The 18,787-nt window shown below is 38.8% G+C and overlaps 1 protein-coding gene across 1 annotated transcript in view; it reads right to left on the bottom strand.

Annotated features, from left to right (window-relative positions):
* Positions 1–1,597: 1,597 nt before the first annotated feature.
* Positions 1,598–18,787, bottom strand: part of CPXM2 (carboxypeptidase X (M14 family), member 2) — a gene marked incomplete at its 3' end in the record, with an annotated part of 27,903 nt that continues 10,713 nt past the window's right edge. Inside the window, exons 4-10 of the mRNA XM_009577746.1 lie at positions 16,428–16,516; positions 10,989–11,112; positions 9,334–9,530; positions 8,283–8,462; positions 6,639–6,936; positions 2,224–2,363; positions 1,598–1,697 (exon numbers count right to left, since the gene is read on the bottom strand). Of these exons, the coding sequence (XP_009576041.1) occupies positions 1,598–1,697; positions 2,224–2,363; positions 6,639–6,936; positions 8,283–8,462; positions 9,334–9,530; positions 10,989–11,112; positions 16,428–16,516 (1,128 nt within the window). The remainder of the gene's footprint in view (positions 1,698–2,223; positions 2,364–6,638; positions 6,937–8,282; positions 8,463–9,333; positions 9,531–10,988; positions 11,113–16,427; positions 16,517–18,787) is intronic.

Here is an 18,787-nt window from a genome sequence, read left to right as displayed (position 1 = left end):
CATTCATGTGGCAATCCAGTGTACTGAGAGCTGGAGATTAATCACCTATTGCATTTACTTGGTCATTCCCACTATCATTTCCCAGTGGTCCCATTTTGAAATATTTAAGGCAGAATCGTTATTGCCTAATTAAATATCTGTCGTTCAATGTTTTCTTTTACAACAGAGACACAGTAGCACTGAAATAAAATTAATGTAAACTGAGTTAGGTATTCCAAGATTTATTATTGGCTAAGATAATCTACTGTAGCAAACATTAAAGTTTTGGAAGTCTCTTATCTAAAGCTCTATGATATTCCATAGCCTGAAATCAGTTTATGTGTCAAAGAGTGCCAGACTGTATCTCAGTGGCAAAGCAAGTGAAAGTGGCAGCTAATGAAAGACCCAGAATGCCAGACAGTACATAAAAAATACATAAAATTAGCATTCCTGTTTCTAATATTCAACCAAACCTAGAGTACACAACAATATGATCTGTCTGATTATTCACCATGATGCTACTTTTCCATAAACATCCAACAAAAACCTTGTTAAGCTCTGCCAACCAGCACTTTGAGTGCCAGGCAGCTGTGCTGCAATCACTAAAGACTCCTGCTAACACCTTGTTTGGTTATTTCTTTCCACATGCTCCTCTCCTTGCTATATCCCTTCTTGTTTCTCTATTTAAGATGACTGTGTCTTAAATCACAGTACAGTACCTACACAAACACAATGGCCATTGGACACTATCCTGCCTGCTACCTGCCAACAACAATTTTCAGGTATTACTATTAATCTTGTAATTGGCTAGTGTCTATTTAAAGCAGTTCTTTATTTAGTGCCATAACTGCTTTCCAGTCCATTAAATAGGCTTAGAGTTTACCCTGAGTATACATATCTATGTCTGGCTATAGAGCAAGACTGTGCTAACAAGGCAAATAGACATTTGTGTGGGTTTTTTTTAAACTATGCATATTGAAAAGTAGTTCTTCAGGCTAAAATTCACCCGTGCAAAGCAGTGTCTCTACTGAGCCCCACTAAACGATCTTTTATGAAGCTGTGATGTTTTGCAGGAGACTTTTCAGGTTGTGAAACTCCCCCGTCCCTGCAACAGCTGTTCCTCCTCTGGACACAGCTCTAAATCACATCTCCAACACGTTCACAGTCCTATAACTGTTAGCAGCCAGAGAAACACTCTTCACCCACCAAGGCGTTACCTACACCCTCGTTTTTCAGCGCTATAATTATTCTGGGTTAGATTTGCACTACTTTTACCTCAGAAAAGGAGCAATAAGAGTTCTTTAGACTTACTCAGCCTTACTCAGGCTATTGATTTTGAGCAGATAAAAGGCTATTTGCTCAATACTTTAAAAGAGGTGGAAAGAGGAAGAGGGGCAGAGAGGAAAGCCATAGTTCTGTTCTTGCCTACGCAGCTGCACCATGGAAAGAAGTGACTCCCTCCTCATGTGCCACTCCTGCAGCACTCTCCTTGGACCGTATACGATCTGCTGGCTTTTCTCAGAAAAGGGTTCAAAGTCGCAATGAGGTTCTGCATTTTGTTTTTAAACCATAGATCTGTTCATTTGTACTGATGTTTTTGTTTTGTTTTGTTTTTTACCTGTGCGAATGTCATGGTTAACACCTTCTACTGAAATAACAGCATTTGGGATTCCCTTTCCGTGCGCATCTTTTACTATGCCTTTGATGCCTCGATGGACCTATTGAGAGAATCAACAAACAAATACGTATTGCACAGCAATGAACAGTACTATCATTAGAAAGATACAAAAAATCATTAATTCCATATGCGAATTAAAGGTATTCTGTTCCTACTTTATGGTTCACGCAATTCTGAAATATCATTATTAACCCCGTATCAGCCTTCCAGGCATTAGCTACTTCTGAACCAGCTTCCAAATTCTGTTAGGGTACCTGAGGCATCAAATTCAAGAGACAGATAAAACAAACAGATAAAGCAGCAGACGTAAGGGTTTTTCTTCTGGCAGTCATTTCTAGCAAGCTTTGCACTCTTGCCAAATTTTAACAAGCTTCATTATTTTGTTCTTCTAAGTTACAACAGCCTGGCTGAAGTGATATGCCAGTATTGCTTATAGGTAAGATTTCTATCACAAATACCAACAATCACCTAATTAGTCATGCAAGAAAAATATCAGAAACCTTAAACTCCCTTTCAATCTGAAAGGAGTCATCAAGTTATTCAGAAGTTGTTCTTCTGTCGAATACCTGTTCCATAAAAACAATCAGGGACTCGCGGTTGTTCTCCCATTCTTCAGGCAGCTCGCTCTCGTGGGGATACTTGTCACAGCCAACATAGATGGATAGCTCAAAGCAGTTTGTGTGCAGATAACTGAAGTCATTTATGCCTGTCAATAGGAGATAAAAAACCAAGATCCTCTTTTAATCTATTGACCAGATCTGATTATTTTATGCAAAGTAATATAACTTACTTAAACAAACACTGGGTATTTTTCTAGCTGACTTAGTCTACAGACGTGTCAGGGCAAAAGTTTTTTAGAAATGCCACGTGTCATGTAAACAAAACACCAGAGTAACATCAGAGCAGTACATTTAACAAAACAAGGCTTTCTAAAGACAGCATCCCATCAACACATTCAAAACAGAGGACACAAGATTGCAGCATGACGGCACGGGCCACTGTGTCAGCCCGGCACCACAACCCCAATTCCTTTGCTGCAAAGAGCAGCGTCCTTCTGCCACCACAAATCTTAAAGGGAATAGAGGTTTAGCAGAAAATGAACAAACAAACAATTTAAACACATTCCAGATAAAGTTTCTATGGTTTTAATGGAGAACTGGAAGCGTCTAAGGCCAGGTTGGATAGGGCTTTGGGCAACCTGGTCTAGCGGAAGGTGTCCGTGCCCATGGCAGGGGGGTTGGAACTAGACGATCTTTAAGGTCCCTTCCAACCCAAACCATTCTATGATTCCAGAATGGGGACACACTAGAAAGATGTTTCTTTACAGCAAAAAGTTTTTGCTTTGCTTTTTAGAAAGCACTAAGCTTCACTAATCCTGGACACATTCCCATGGAGCAGCTCTCACTTATGATTGCCTTGGGTAGAAATGGGATGGTCTACGTTAGCTTGCAACATAGGGTGGCCATTAACCGAATTTATACAACCCCAAATGCCAGGACACAGAATAATGGACGCTTAGTGATTGTTATGTAAAAATGATTTATCGGAACAGTTGATGAAATAGGTTCTCAGTCTAAATGTTTTCCCAAGTAAGTAATCTAAATGATAGGAAAGCCAGAAAAATCCAGGTAGTAATAATTCTTTTAAGTTATATATGGTGTCTCTTATCTTGTAAGGAATGAAAGTATCTATTCTGATTTTTCCCTATTATAGCTTTGCAGAGGACTGGAATCTGCACCGCTGCTCTGCAATAGGGATTTCCAATTAGAAATATGTCCTAATCAAAACCCAGGAACCTCAGTGCCTCTGACCTCTGAGGAGCTGCGGTTTAAGTCTACGTTACACAGAGCGCTGTGACCTTTGCAAAGGTCCTGAGCACTAAGAAAGACTGTATTTAGATACAGATCTCAAACATTTCCATTCTCCAGGTTTCTCCCGTTTCTCACAATTATTTTTCCTTTGGGAAATTCCATTTATCTGTTCTCCACAATTACACAGATAAAGTGATACAGTACATGAACGACAGAGGAAGAAATGATGCGAGCTTAATTTCTTATTCCACTTGTATTTCTAATAAAAAATTATTTTAAAAAACAGTTATTAATGATCATTAATTGTTGTATTTTAAATGGCAAACGTTAGCAGGAAATGCATTCACCAAGTGCTTCTGATTGAAAAGAGTTAAAAAATGAAACCCTAGTCCCGTCCAATTACCATAGAGCAGTAGTCAAGTATTTAACGAGCCCTCAGTGCCTTCTGGACGCAGAGCAGGAGGATTATATAATACAGATGTTAAGCTTTTCACTGTTGATGGGGAAAGCCTAAATCTCAGAGTGGCGTGTGCTTCCCCTCTGTTTGAGAAACAGCCACAGTTATTTTCCCCTCACATACTGTATCGCATCCTGATTAATCTATTGTGAAATGTTTTGCAATACACAGTAATTTCTCAGTTTTAACACATGTATTTAAGAAAATGGCTTAACGTTGCCAAGAGCAACTCTCCGTGTAGTGTCTGAAACATGCAAATCCAGCCTTGAAAACACTGGAAATAAAATGAAATTCATCTGTTCTTTGCCTTTATGCAGTTCACCCCGGGCAGAAAAGTTATATGTAAAATCGCCGAAGAACTTGCACTCATTGCAGTCCAAAATATGTGCAGGAAAGAGTATGGCTGGTTTTCAAAGGCATACAGAGGTGTTTGATATCTGTGCAAGATATCTGGGGTGCACACACTTCTCTAGGGACTCTCTGGTGCTGAAAAGGAATTAGAAAAATCCCTTATAAATTTTCCCATGACATGAGCAGTGAGAATTTTATATGCATGATCACTGCAAGGCCAGGCAGCAGGTGAATGAGGAGAGAGAGGGTGGGCAGCTTCCAGTTGTGCTACAGCCAGGAGGTGCAGCCCACCAAAGGACAGGCGGGGCAGCTTTCTGCAAGCAATATATTGGGGTGTCACCTTCAGGTCAGATATTAAGCAAGCAGAGGTTTAGGAGAAGAAAGTGTTTCATGTTGATCTACAAGGTAAATAAACAGAAAAAGTGGAGTGAGTTATACAACTACATCTGTATAGTCATGGAAATACAGAGTGAAAAAAGATAAAATCTGTCTCCAAATCTAGAATCATATTTGGACAACCCTTTATAAAGCAAGGTGCCATTGGTTAACTATCAGCTGCAATACAGATGGAGGTATGCATATATACATCTGCAATACAAATCACTCTCTTCCATTTGTCTACGTAGAGAAGAGGTCTAAAACCACCCTGCAGGGGTGGAGATTGGGCTCAAATGGAAGCTACATTTTTTGAGGCTTAGTCTGGAGTCCAACGTGTAAAGAATTGAAAATAAAAGCAATATTCCAACGTTTTTCTCAAAGACAGTCTGGGAAGTCTTATTATAATGGAAGAGAGCAGGATGTAAAGTATAATGAGAAACATCATAAAGCAATAAAACAAATCAGATGAACCAAATCCAATATGCAATTGTTACTAAGAAATCAAGATACTATTCAGCATCTATATTGTACATCATTACTTAATGTAACTTAGTGTGACAGCTGTTAGTGACATGGCCAATGTCATCTTCTCTGGATCGATTCATAATCATGTTTCTTATAGCACTTAGGAAAATCAAACTCATAAATTAGATAATTAAGCGGTCAAGTTAGCATTCAGAGGGTTTTTTTAGAATTTGCAGAAATGCTTAGAAATGTATTGTCAGGCTTTGGCCTTGTGATCTAAGCAGCTCAATCTCCCCCCCGCCCCGAATTCACCCAGCACTTTTTAACCTCCTGAAAAAAACATTTGAAAAGTTAATTCTTGGCTCTAGCCTTTCAAGGCTGGCCAGCATTAACTTTACACGGGCCAACGTAAAAGCCATAAAAGTTGTGTCCAAAATTTAGAAAAGTTTATGCAATGAAACTACCTGCAAATTACAAACAAGAGCCAGCTCCAATAAAACGTGGGCTGCACAGATGCTCACTTGCATCTGTTTGCCATTGCTGCTGTAGTTGTTCCTATTGTCATTCACGTGATGGCAGACGCACAGCTCATTTCTTAATTTCATAGAATACATTGTCTAACTGATGTCGTTATAAAAAACCAAAGATTTTGAGCAGAACTGTGATGAATCAGCAGAGTGCCTGTTCCGAGTCTGCTCGAAGTGTACACCCATAGAGATAACCGCACTTACTGCTGTTAAAAATGTGCTTGTAATTGGGTTTTCCTAGAAATCGATGCTTTGTCTGCACTACAGGACACGGCTTCCCCTTCGTGCTCCTTAACAGGGTGACAGGCTTGGGCATATGGTGAACGATGCAATCTGTAATTTATTCTGGCAGCAGAAATGCCTACGGAGCCCATGCAAAGTTTAAATGTAAGCACGTCCAGGTCTTTTAAAAATAGGATGGTAGCAGGCAAGCAGCAGCTTTTTGTGGCATGTTTTTACAACACAAAGTGAATGTGAGCGGGGGTTGATCTGCAATTGAGTTCAGCAAGCAGGAGGCTGAAATCATGATTTTCTTATCCAAGGGCCACTGGAGTCTCTCCCCAGGCTCCCAGGCTGCTTTGGGAGTCGCTGCTTCAGCTCTGACTCTCGTTATCTCTGCTGTTTGGCAGCATTTTTCTGTTGGTACCCTCTGAGATGGCACAGGCTGACAGGTTCCCCCACTAGTGGGTTTAGACGGGGTTGATTTTGCCCTGACAAACCACCTTGAATGTATAGAATCCATAAAACTAACGTATTGCACGTGCCCTTTTGGAAACCTCAGTAGTAAATGAAAGGGTCACTAGGTATTAGTGACACAGTCTCCTTCAACCCTCTGATACCTGATGAAATGCAGTGAACAGACTTTCAAATGGGGAAATTCTCCTCTTAGCGCACATGTTTTACCACCATCGCCATTGCAAAGTACACCAGGCAGTGATGGCATTATCATATTTAGCAAGGTAATGCTAATTGCAGTTTCTACAGACACTTACTTCCAGCCACGGTATGCCAGGAGGCTCCATTAACAGTGCCATCCTCCTTTTGGAAATCCTCTGTGTGACACGCTCTCCTTCTTGCATCTGTCATCAGGCGGTGAGTGGAGGCATAGGAATATGCAAGCCAGCGAAAGACGTGGTCGTCTGGGGTAGGTGTGTAATCCTGGGTTTTCCACATCGATCGCACCATATCGTAGGGATACGCCACCACCAGCTCTCCTCCCTGCAAATTGCCACCCAGCACAAAAGGAATTTTTTCCATCCATGCTATTATTGCCCGTGTCTCAACGGCCACCTGGGAGAAAAAGAAACAGCAGCTTTGATTCAACCTGTGAAACTTGACAATCTTCTTTCAAAGACCAGATGCAAGAGTCCCACTGTGAGTTTCTTAGCATGGAGTGAGTAGCCAGCACAAGAGATGTGGCCAAGGAGAAGGGCTTCTTTACATTACGGTGCTTGCCAGCCATGCTTTGGAGGTCACTGACAACCCATAAAACCGAACAAAACCTCAATGTTCGTAATTTATACAGCAGGAACATCTTCAAACAACGAGGCCAAGAGCAGCAACCCACAAAGATGTCAGACCATGACATTGCTCCTGCTGCCATCGGCTGAAATGAGTTTTTGAAATAAGGGATTTTAAACACAGAGAACTGCCACAGTTAAGTGCCTTCCCCTCAAACTAGGGGAATCTCACCCACTATAAATAGTTGCCATTTTATTTAAAAGGCCATGCAAAAATAAGTTAAATTTTTGGCACTATGATCCAATAAATGACTTTAGCATAAACCACTGCATTGGTTTGGCATATGCCATAGTGTTTGCTGTGTTATTTCAAATAAGAACATCAAGAAAACCCCAGGAGAAATCTGTATGGCAACTGAGTTTGCAAAGAGCTCATCTACGCTGCAAAACTAGGGAGAAGCCTGATTCACAGGACTGAGCCCTGCGGTGGGTTTCTCTTTGCCTGCCCGTTGCTGCCTAGAAGTTGGGCATCAAGTCATAGAATCATAGAATCATTAAGGTTGGAAAAGACCTCTAAGATCATCAAGTCCAACCGTCAACCCAACACCACCGTCCCCACTAAACCATGTCCCTAAGCGCCTCATCTACACGTCTTTTAAATACCTCCAGGGATGGTGACTCCACCACTTCCCTGGGCAGCCTGTTCCAAGGCCTGACCACTCTTTCAGTGAAGAAGTTTTTCCTAATGTCCAATCTAAACCTCCTTCGGTGTAACTTGAGGCCATTTCCTCTTGTCCTATTGCTAGTTACTTGGGAGAAGAGACCAACCCCCACCTCGCTACAACCTCCTTCCAGGTAGTTGTAGAGCGCGATGAGGTCTCCCCTCAGCCTTCTCTTCTCCAGGCTAAACAGCCCCAGTCCTCCAGGTTCTCGCAATAGCCCAGGGAAAAGAGGATCCTCCGGGAAGCAGTTCCCTTCCCAAATATCTAAAATACGGGGGTGAACGGTACTTTTGTGGTGCATTTTTATTTCCACTGACTAAGAAGGAAGCCTACACAAGTAGCTTAGATCAGGCGTGTAGCTTCACCCACAAGTTACTCATTTCCTGAGAAATGCAAAGCTCACTCTTGCAGCCTGCCCCAGCCTTTGTACTCCCCTCTCTCTGGCCTTACTCACGGTGGCATTTTCAGACAGGTACCAGTCGGGGATCGGGATGTGATGGTTTGGAACTTTTCTTTTACTCTTCTTCTGATCTTCTGACTCCCAGAGCAAAGAGTTTAAATCAGGGAAATTATTGTTGATGTCAATGCCATCCTGAGTCCATCGTCCTAAAGACCAGCCCCCTAATTCTGAACCCTTATATTTAAAAAAAAAAAAGAAAAAAAAGATAATTGTTCATTCAGAATACGACAACATGTGAGCCCTCAGCAAAGTGTTTGGGGATGTGTCAGAGATAATTCTATACAGAGAAATGGAAGGATGAATTATTTAATTAACTGAAATGAATAATTGGGTTTTTTTCTTTTTGTATGAAACCTTGAATGAGGTGAAGCAAAATCCGTGAAACATTACATGGGGTTAGCCAAAACTTTCTGTTTGTTTTCAAGGTTTCTATTTAAGACTGGTTTTCCCCTGGGTTGCAATAGGGATGGCATATATTCCCTTCCACAGCTGTGAGTGCAACTTTTGTATTCCAGTCTTCTACAGACTGCCCTGGAAGATTTTCCAGCGCATTTGACAAGCCCCTGCAATTTTTCCTCCTGGTGTCTGTCTTCCAGACTGAATTATTACGATGCCCAACACATTGTGCTCTCCTTAAAGACACACTATTAAATTTCAGCTGCAGAGGAATGCAAACTTTCATGTGCTTAGCTTGGTTTCTCATGAGAAACAGGCTGCATGAATTTTCCATTTTCCATACTGGTGTTCCCATTGATCTATACACCTCGGTACGGTTTGTTCTGGCAGTCTTCGTGACCCCCCTTTCCATACACATCTTCCTGTTAGCCAATGATACATAGAATACTGTTTCTTTCAGCTTTTTTTCTGAGTAAGATATTTCAGTGGCTTATGCTTGCTTTGATGTGTTTATTTTTAAATTTTTTTTATTTTAATTGCTTGTAAAATATGATCTTTGAAAAAAAAAATAATGACAACAGGAGCACATTTCATTAATCTAATACAACTAAAATAAATCCTTGATATGTTATTATTATAATCTTATTACCGCTTTATATGCCTTGTCATATCCATCTGGGTTGACTGAGGGCAGGAGGTGGATTCTGGTATCCTCAATGAGATGTACAATGCGCGGGTTCCCAGCCAGGTATTCCTGACACATGAACTGCATTAACAAAAGGATTAGCTCACGTCCAAGCACTTCATTCCCGTGAGCTCCTGCAATGTACCGAAATTCTGGCTCACCTGTTGAAAACACATGGGGCAGAAGTGTAGTCAGAGGAGCAAATTAAGTATCTAACCAAATTTCATTGATGTCAATCAGCAACATTTCACTTAAGGAGAGCTGGAGAAATGCCTTAACTGAACAAATGATAGGTGAAAATGTAACTTTACAGAAACAAATAATTACTTTTGGTTGCTATTTTAGAAGAACAGGCTTATGTATCAGTGATATCTAAAGCCACTGTGTAAAACCTCCAAAACCCGTTTTCCAGTAAACAGATTTTTAATTATACTCACAATTTCAGCATGTTACAGGTAGATTTTAAAAGCTCTGATAGTCTAAAAATAACATGAATAATACATTGCTAGTAGTTCTTTGGCACAGATGTTAAGGTTCTTAAAAGATAACAGTCAGTAACTGTACAGAATTGATCTCTGACTTCACACACTCCTTTTCCTTCACTAATCAAAAAACAGGTTCGCATATATTTTTCAAGGTTATGCAGAATACTTGCATTCAACTACAAAATACTTCAGAGATGATTAGTAATAGTGCCAGCTATTAAAAAAAAGCCCCATAATGTAGTTGTCCTTTGCATGAATAACACTTGCAGACATCAACAGACAGACCTTAACTGGCCAAGCTACGGCTTGTAGCTGGATCCACCCTCCCAGTTTGTCCGGCCCATGATACACCCTTTGCATGTTTTCTGCAGGACTCTCAGAAACAGGTAAGTGGACAAGGCAGATTAGATGAGTTATTCTGGTGTTAACATCTGAGATTCAGAGATTGCAGTCTAAGGTCCGCCCCAAGCCTATGGAGAGATTACATCTTGTGCTCCATCCCTTACGGCAAAGTAGAGAGATGTCTTAGGAGAACATCGCAGCATTTTTCCTTGGGTGTGATGAACACATATCAGGGTATTTATGGACATGGCAAAGCACAAGATGCCTTTATTCCAACAGCTGCCCCAGGCACTATCATAGTGAGATCTTTATTTTTATCCACAGAAGGACCGAAGACTGAAGGAGTTTCTCTTCTGAAGAATTATACCACCATAGGAAATTGTACCCCAACACTCATCAGTGAAAGATCATTTGGGAGATTTGACCTGTCCTTGCTTGGAGTACATTCACCCCATACAAAAAAGGTAAATGTCTATCCAAAGCTACATAAATCTCCGCAACTAAAATCCATTCCTCAGTACTAAAATTCACTTTTATTTGGTTATTGTAAAGAATAAAACTCATTATCATTAAAGAATTTGATCCCACATTCAAAATGCCTTCTATTTGTGCTCACTCTACTCTTCCCAATTTAGAAATATAACGCTGAAGTTCCTCCCACATACATTTGAAATCTTTGCTGCCGTGAATATAATTCCATCAGTGGTAATTACTGCAGATACAGAGAATGAGGATAAAAACCGAGCCAAATCCCAACACCCTTCAACAGATTTAGTTAGACTAAATCCTAACCAACTTCGTGTTCTCCTGGGTTGTCAGAAATCTCGACGGCGTACAGCTTTAGTCCTTGGTTGCTTTTTCCAATATTGTAAATTCTTGTGATATTCGGGCACATTTTATTCACAGTTTTCATCAACTGCCAACAAAAAAAGACATATAGTTAGACAATGCAGCATCAAAATAGATCCACTACTAATAGTGGATAGACTACAGCATCAAAATAGATCCACTACTAATTATTTCATTCCAAATTGGTTGTGGCAAAACCTCTTCATTTTCTTTTCTGATTAGTTCTTAGTTGTAAAAGCTTTATGTTTAGTTCATGAGTTACAGCTGTGCTATCACACAGCATAATGTTTGTTCAGCTGGAACAAGCTGAATACTGTCTGCTGAAACACCACAGCGTGAGTGAGGTTCAGGATCTTTCTTAAAGCTGAATACTGTCTGCTGAAACACCACAACGTGAGTGAGGTTCATGAGATGTATTTGTAATATTATCACAAAATTAAAGACTTGAGGGGGAAGTCCAATAGGAATAAATCCAACAAAAGCATTACTGCTATACAACGAAACACATTTTCGAAACATTATGCAACGGAGGATAATTAGCCGCCTTAACACTTCCTTCTACACACTCCGTGATTTACTGTAAGTGACTTGAGATGACCCAGGGCGTTAGTGGCACGGCAATACATACACATTGCAGATTGCCGCAGACACACTCTGGCCAGTAAAGGAGATTTCTCTCTCCTTTGCCCTATGCGGCAGCAACTTAATTCAAAACAAACTAAGAGACAATGATATCATCCATTTAAACATGATCTTCCAAGTGAATTCTGATTATACTTGCCTCCGCTGAAGTAGAAACCAAGCCCACCCTTCTTGATTTACAATGTGAAATCTCATATGGAAAAATTGTTAGTTAAGGCAGTGTTGATGTGGCCAAAATAGTGAGAGAAATATAATCTGAATGACTCCATAAGCACAGCAGGATATACGCTTTCAGTAAATAACAGATTCCTCAGACTTTGCTTACCAAATTTCAGCAAAAAATAGAATTAATAATAGAAATGCCAACAGACAGTCTGAAGACATTCCTGTCGTCAAAATCTATTCTATTCATTGCTTCTGCAGATATTGCATGACATAGTCAAAACATGATCAAATAGCCTTAGTGCTTACTAAAGTGCATAGGGAAGGTCATGGTTAAGGGTACAGTTCTGTTTAAACCAACGGAGTTACACAGATGTCATCCAGATATCTGGAGTCTAAATTGTCCCACAAACACTTTACTGTGACATGTCAGCTGAATGTTAAAATTTACAAACAAAAGTGAAGATGTATGTGTTATTAATAAGAAGTTATTGCAAATAGCTTTAAATGACAAGAATTTACCTGCCTTCATTTTTTTTTATTGGAAGATATTAAAGAAAGAAATAAGGACTTTACTGTAAATTGGAACCCTAGAGACTATTAATTAGACAATCTTTTCATAAACAAGGGTGCATACATTATTGAAGAAATATTGTTGAAGCATAACAAAACTCTTTGCTCACACAGTGTTAATTTAGAAATAATTTTGGATGATCACAAGGCTGATGATTTAAAAAATGCAATAATTAGATGTGTCCGATTCCCATGCCACCATTTAGCAAATCTAAGTGGAAACACAATTCACATTGGGAAGAACATCATTAAAATTCCTCTCATAAAAGACTTCACTTCTATTTATAATCATGTTGCAAAGAGACTGAAAAGATGCTATTTTTGTACATTTGTTCATCTCACACGTTGGTTTTATACATATGAGAAACAATTTCTTTTGCAAATCTAAACTCAGCACTTGTCTGAAAAATACAGCCAGTTATGCTCTTTCAGTGTATTGTCTAGTTTCATATCTACTTTTTTTCACCACTGTCATCATCATGAGGGCGCTGGTATTATGGGTTCACAGCTATTTCCATGGAACTCTTTTTAACGTTCTCGGCATACGTAAGTGGGTATGTCATCATTTGATGTTCCAGCTGAAACACATATGTGAAGCCAGACGACATTGTTTTACATTTTCTAGCGTTTGGTTTAAACAAGTCAATTCCTAACTTTTTGAGACAGACTGTCTTGAATCTTCATGGTCAAGAGCTACCACATCTGAACTCACTCATAATGAACCAAAAATACTATCAATGGATATGGAGCTATGGATCTCTTACTAGAGCCTCACAGACCAAAATTTATCCAAGGTCTATTGTTTGGGGATTATAAACATATGTTCTACTGACAAGAGGATTAAATGGATTATTATTGGATCAGATACCCTATTTTTCTCCAATAGAGATAAATATTATTTTTTTCACTCTGCCAATGAGTACAGATACTGCATTAAATGAAGGTCTATTTTAGCAGGCTAAAACCCGCTTTCTGTAATGTATAAATAATGTTGCTGTCTCAGCTTTGCATTTACTAATTCCTCTCCTTACACCCTCTTCAAACTGCAGGAAAGTCCCTCCTGGCTGATGTCTTGCTGCATCCATGCGGGTCCCCACGATGTGCAATAGGGAAGATGAGCCTGTCTTCCCAGCTATCTCTGAAATCAAGCTGCAGAGCAGAAGCTTTCTTAACGTGCCTGGCACTGCAATGGGCACAGGATACCCAGAGCGTTGATTTAGGGAAGCAGTTAAAAGTATGTTAAAAATTCATTACTAGTGAGAAAAACGCCTAGAACCAAGTTCAGAGTATATTACAATCAGTGGAAATATTTGTATTGACCTCAGTAAACTCCCCATCATCTCTTTAATCGCAAGCATGTGATTCCTTTCTGAGGCAAACAAAGAACCTTCCCTGAATTAGGGCCTCTGTCGTAGACTTCACTGTGGCTCTTTTGATGACAGTATGGATATACTAATGCAGTTAAATGTTTATATGTAAATACAATACTGAAAATGAACATATTTCATATTTGCTTTTCTCATACCCATTTCCTACAAACGGCACAATAGGTCACCTGAAATGTCACAGTGTTTTCTTTGCTCTTTGTACAAACTGTCAAAGACAATTGATGACAACAGTCGGTCAGGGCTTTATTAACAACCAGCAGGACTGTAAAACACTTCCACAATTACATTCACTAGCAGTTCTTATTTGACAGTTCCCATTTGTTTGTCACTACTGATTATTTACCCTATTAGTGCCCTGGAAAAAGACTGCATGCAGTCTTCGCAGAAGCCCCACAAAACTGATCTCTGAAGGCCCAATTCCTCCATTTTGCAGAAAAGGTGTATTAAACGTAGGTCTAAGTGCCATCTACACTTAAAGGAAACAAAAGGGCTCTCAGCCAATGCCTTTCAGGTTAGGGTTATTCGTTATCCTCTGTGGACATCTCCATATTTCTTGTTCTGCTGTGGGCCAAGCCAGAAACTATCTCCTCCTTGACCTTGGAGACTATCAGATAGAGACTGTCAACCTGGCATTGCATGCAACCTAGGATGTTCACTGGGTATCGCTCTGGTCTTCTACATTTGGTTGTTTCACCCTCAAATAAGCCTGTTCAGCTGGTAACATATACAGTGCTCTTCAATTTTCTGCATTATCATGACATCACTTCGTAAACTCAATTGGCCATGAAGAGCAACACAAGACTTCAGGGGTGCTTGCAGTCTGGCTTGCCCAAAGATGTGAGTCACATCAAGTTAAACTGATTTCAGTATTAACACTAAGAAAGATATAATCCGGGTTAGTTATTTCAAAGACAAGGTTGTACTCAAATGTCCATCTTAAACTATATCTGGGGATATCTATCAATTATTTTAACAGCTTCCTATACAGCATGAATACATCATGTAAATGTTTTGGACCATAAGACAATCCTGACTTCTACATATGAGATACAGCGAGCGTTCCCATTGACTGAAAGAAGACTCCTCAATGCTCTTTTAAGGGAAAAAATTGGTACTATGAATTTCATCTTCCTAAACAGAGAGTTCTATTAAAATAATCTAACATGGAGAAAATCCCTCCCTCTCACAAATACTTGACATATTGCAATGTAACGTAATGATTCCAAAACACGGCCCAAGGGAACACTTTCTCCTCCTTCTTCAGCGTTCATGATAAATAACTTCAAAGAACAGCATTTTTCTAAGATGGTTGGCAGTGAAGTAGCTAACAAAACTGACAATAACGCACAGTAGTAAAAAAAAAAGTTAACTCTGGAAATTGATGGTTATTGTTCTATTTTACACTCAGGAAATAAATTATGATGTTCTAAGAATAGTTTTGGGGATATAAGCCTTATTGCTACCCAACCCAAAGTCTTCTGCCTACCAGCAGTACAACCCAAATAGAATCCAATAAGCTCCAAATAAATTAAGTAATTTGACACACAGAAAACCAGAACTTGAGAGAGCACAGTCAAAGACAGCTCACAGCTGACCAGCCCTCAGCCACAGTTGCAAATTTGCTGCTTCTATGAAAAGTGGGAAAACATTCTGTTTTAAAGCTACGGTTTTTTCCAGAGACATTTCTGACCTGACCAACCTGTCTTTCTGCAATGAGAATCTAAAGTACAATTTATTTTATTGTTCTTGACAGTAATTATGCCAATTGAGTTTCTACTTGTCTAATCTTTGTGCTATGAAATATAGGCCACAAAATCTCTACCAAAATAAATGTGTGACTCAGTACACAATTGCTCAATAAAAATGAATGGTGATTCATGCAGTATAAATACACTGGAAATTCAGCACACAGCAAATGATTCACATACTTAAAGTCCAAACATATTATCTTTATATTTGAAGAGAAAGCGGAGAGAAATATTTCTTTAGCACAGCCCACACCTATGTCTGTGGTGATATGAAGCAAGATTAAAAATAACAACAACAAAAACAACAACGAGGCTGCCTATTTGAAGTTAAAGGAACAAGATTAACAAGGCTGGTAGACTTAAAACTGTACTAATAGGATTTTTTTTCCTCCTTTCTCCTGGCCAACAAAATAATTCTAGTGGTTTCTGTTGAGTTATTGCTGTTTTTCACAACTATGAGTACAGAATCGGACTCCGTATAGTTTATTCTGATTATCCAAATCCACTGAATATAGGAGAATTCTGATAGCTAAGTCAGGGTCAAATCTGAAAGGAGAAACCACTGTAACAGTCACCACTCAAATATACATGGAAGAAAAATGATGGCACATTATGTGTAAATACTCCCTCTGTCATGGAGTGTCACCTGTTTAAGGTTAGATGATGTACAAATTAAGACTTGGGGATTTTAATAGATGGCAGCTCTTAATGATAGATTAAAACAGACAAAAAAAAAGATATTTTTAATAGATTGCACATAACGTTTAATAATATTTTTTAACAGTTAGAATTCAGATCCCCTAAGAGCTCAAAAGCCTGCACCCATCCACCCTCCATCCAGGAGGTCACACACCAGCCTCTTTGCCTACCTGCCTCATTTCCTTGTAGTTGTGATGTTTAAAGTCAAGATTATCTGTGGTTGTCATTTCGTTTCTTCTATGGTAATAATTATTTGGGTCTGAGAAAAGAAATAAAAGAATTTTCACATGCTTATGAACTTCAAATATAAAGATGCTTAGCCATAATACATGCAAGAAATGTGGAAATCTGAATTCCACTGTCCTATACATATTTAAAACAGGTTTTCAAAAGCAAAACTCAAAGAAACAACAAATTTGAAATGTTTCTAATTACTGCACAAATCAGCTCATAAAGATCCAAACAGAAGCAAGGAGGCAGCAGGCATCAGCTTGCCAGGCAGCTACTCTGCATGAACAACTCCAACAGAAAAGCAGAAGGGCATCCTAAGGCTACAGAGGAGGGCAAAAGGCACTGCAAAATGATGAGTCAGATGCAAGATAAAAGAGTGGAAAAAAAATCACATCAGAGGAAAAAGCCCCAGTAAATATTTTGTGTCTACTTGATTAATTTACTGTTACAAGGACTGGAGAATTATCTTTTAGTGTTCTTGATGAGTATTTTCAGAGTTTATGCACTGCCTGCAAAACACAGAAAGGAATTACTGTGCATATTAAACATTCCTAATTATTTTCCTAAACATTTTTTGTGGAAGTCTGAGGTCTTTGTTACTTTAAAATTAACATATCCATTTCTATATCGATATAATTTATAGTTTGTGTGTCTTGAAGTATCAAAGGAGAATATGTGGATAGAACAAAAACCTTTGTTTCCTTGATTTTCCAGGCCATTTCCACCTGGAAAAAAAACAGGCCAAGACTGTTAGGGCTCAGCTTTATATTTCCTGATATATATGCTCCTAGCCTAATCTATTATGATATATTTTTAGAGATAAATAAGTCTATTTGGAAAACATTGGAGATATCCCTTAATTTGCCATATTTGGGATGTCTGGGAGTTTGACTAATAATTTGTCAAACCACTGGCTGTCAGGCCGTTATGAAAAATTTTTTCCCTACGCACAAAATCATCTTCATTTGGTTTAAAATTATTGGGAAAAAAGCCAAATATCAAAGCCTAAATATCATCCTGTCTTATTGCAACACAGCGAAAAGACACTATCTCTAGAGAAGAAAAATGATTTTTTTAGAGTATCACCTAAGAGTTGCAATTTTTGGGGGGGGAACAAAGGCATAATTATTGGTAGGAAGAATACATAGATACTATCCTGCAACAACAGACACTTAATGAAATTATGGAAAACTCATAACACACAAAAATACCTTATAACTTAACATTTTTAAGCTTCATATTTCACATTAAAAGCTCTAAATTCTCAACTTTGCTCTTGCCATAAAATTTTAAAAGTTTCTTTCTTTTGTTTTTTTTTTTTTCTTATGTGGAAGGAAAGTAAACTTTAAACTACTTAAGTTATTTATGAAATGAAACATGCAAGTTCCATTAAGCTTTGCTGTAACATTACCCATGTTCTCTACCACTTATTTACTCTTCATTCACACACTTGTCTCCACTTCCATTCCCTAATCTACACCAGAAATACTGGAAGGTCAGTTGAATGCTGCTCTACAAATATGACTGAAAAACGTCAAAAAACATCTTGTCTCAACAAAATCTGGCTGTTCAATGCAACCTGTCCTTTCCAGTAAGACTATAACAAGACCATCTGGAAATAGATTTGAATTAGAGCCTAACCAGATGAGGAAACAAGATTTCTTTTCTTACTAAAAAAGTTTTGAAGAATCAAGAGGGTTAAGTTGCACATAATGCACCTGCATTTTTAGGTCTTCTTTCCAATCTAACTGCAGGCTAAATTGATCGAAGTCCACTGACAACAGCAATGCTGCAGTAACCCTGCAGATGACTCTGGAATGCCAAACTCTTAAAGGTCAAACTTATGTTAACTCATAGAAATTATTCATTAATATATTGATGAGTGAGAAATGCAAATCATTAAAAAAAACCACCTCTTCTAGAAAGACAATGTGTTTAATGCCACACAGAATATCTTCACCATTGTAAAAATATCTCTCTGTTGTAAAAAAAAAAAATAAACATCATAAAACTGCCAGGATGTTGAAGGCTTTCTCTATCACCACAAGCCAAAATATACAGCAACTGATTTTTTTTCCTAATACTTTAATCCCATTCCTTTCAAAGTCTGGCATTTTTTCCATACATCAAACATTAATATCATGGGAATGACTGTGAATGCAGTACAGTTGGTGGAAACTTAAAAAATGGTACAGTGAGAATGATCGTAGCTCTGGTCCGTCCTCAAAAACATTGCACAATTCGACAGCTCCCTAGAGAATTAACACTCATATTTTGCCAGGCTCTACTGTGAGTCTGC

This window comes from Fulmarus glacialis, unplaced genomic scaffold (genome assembly GCF_000690835.1).
Source record: "Fulmarus glacialis isolate BGI_N327 unplaced genomic scaffold, ASM69083v1 scaffold1095, whole genome shotgun sequence".
Taxonomy (NCBI): Eukaryota; Metazoa; Chordata; class Aves; order Procellariiformes; family Procellariidae; genus Fulmarus; species Fulmarus glacialis.
Note: the sequence above shows the minus strand (reverse complement) of the source record. Positions and strands in the feature narration are given on the sequence as shown.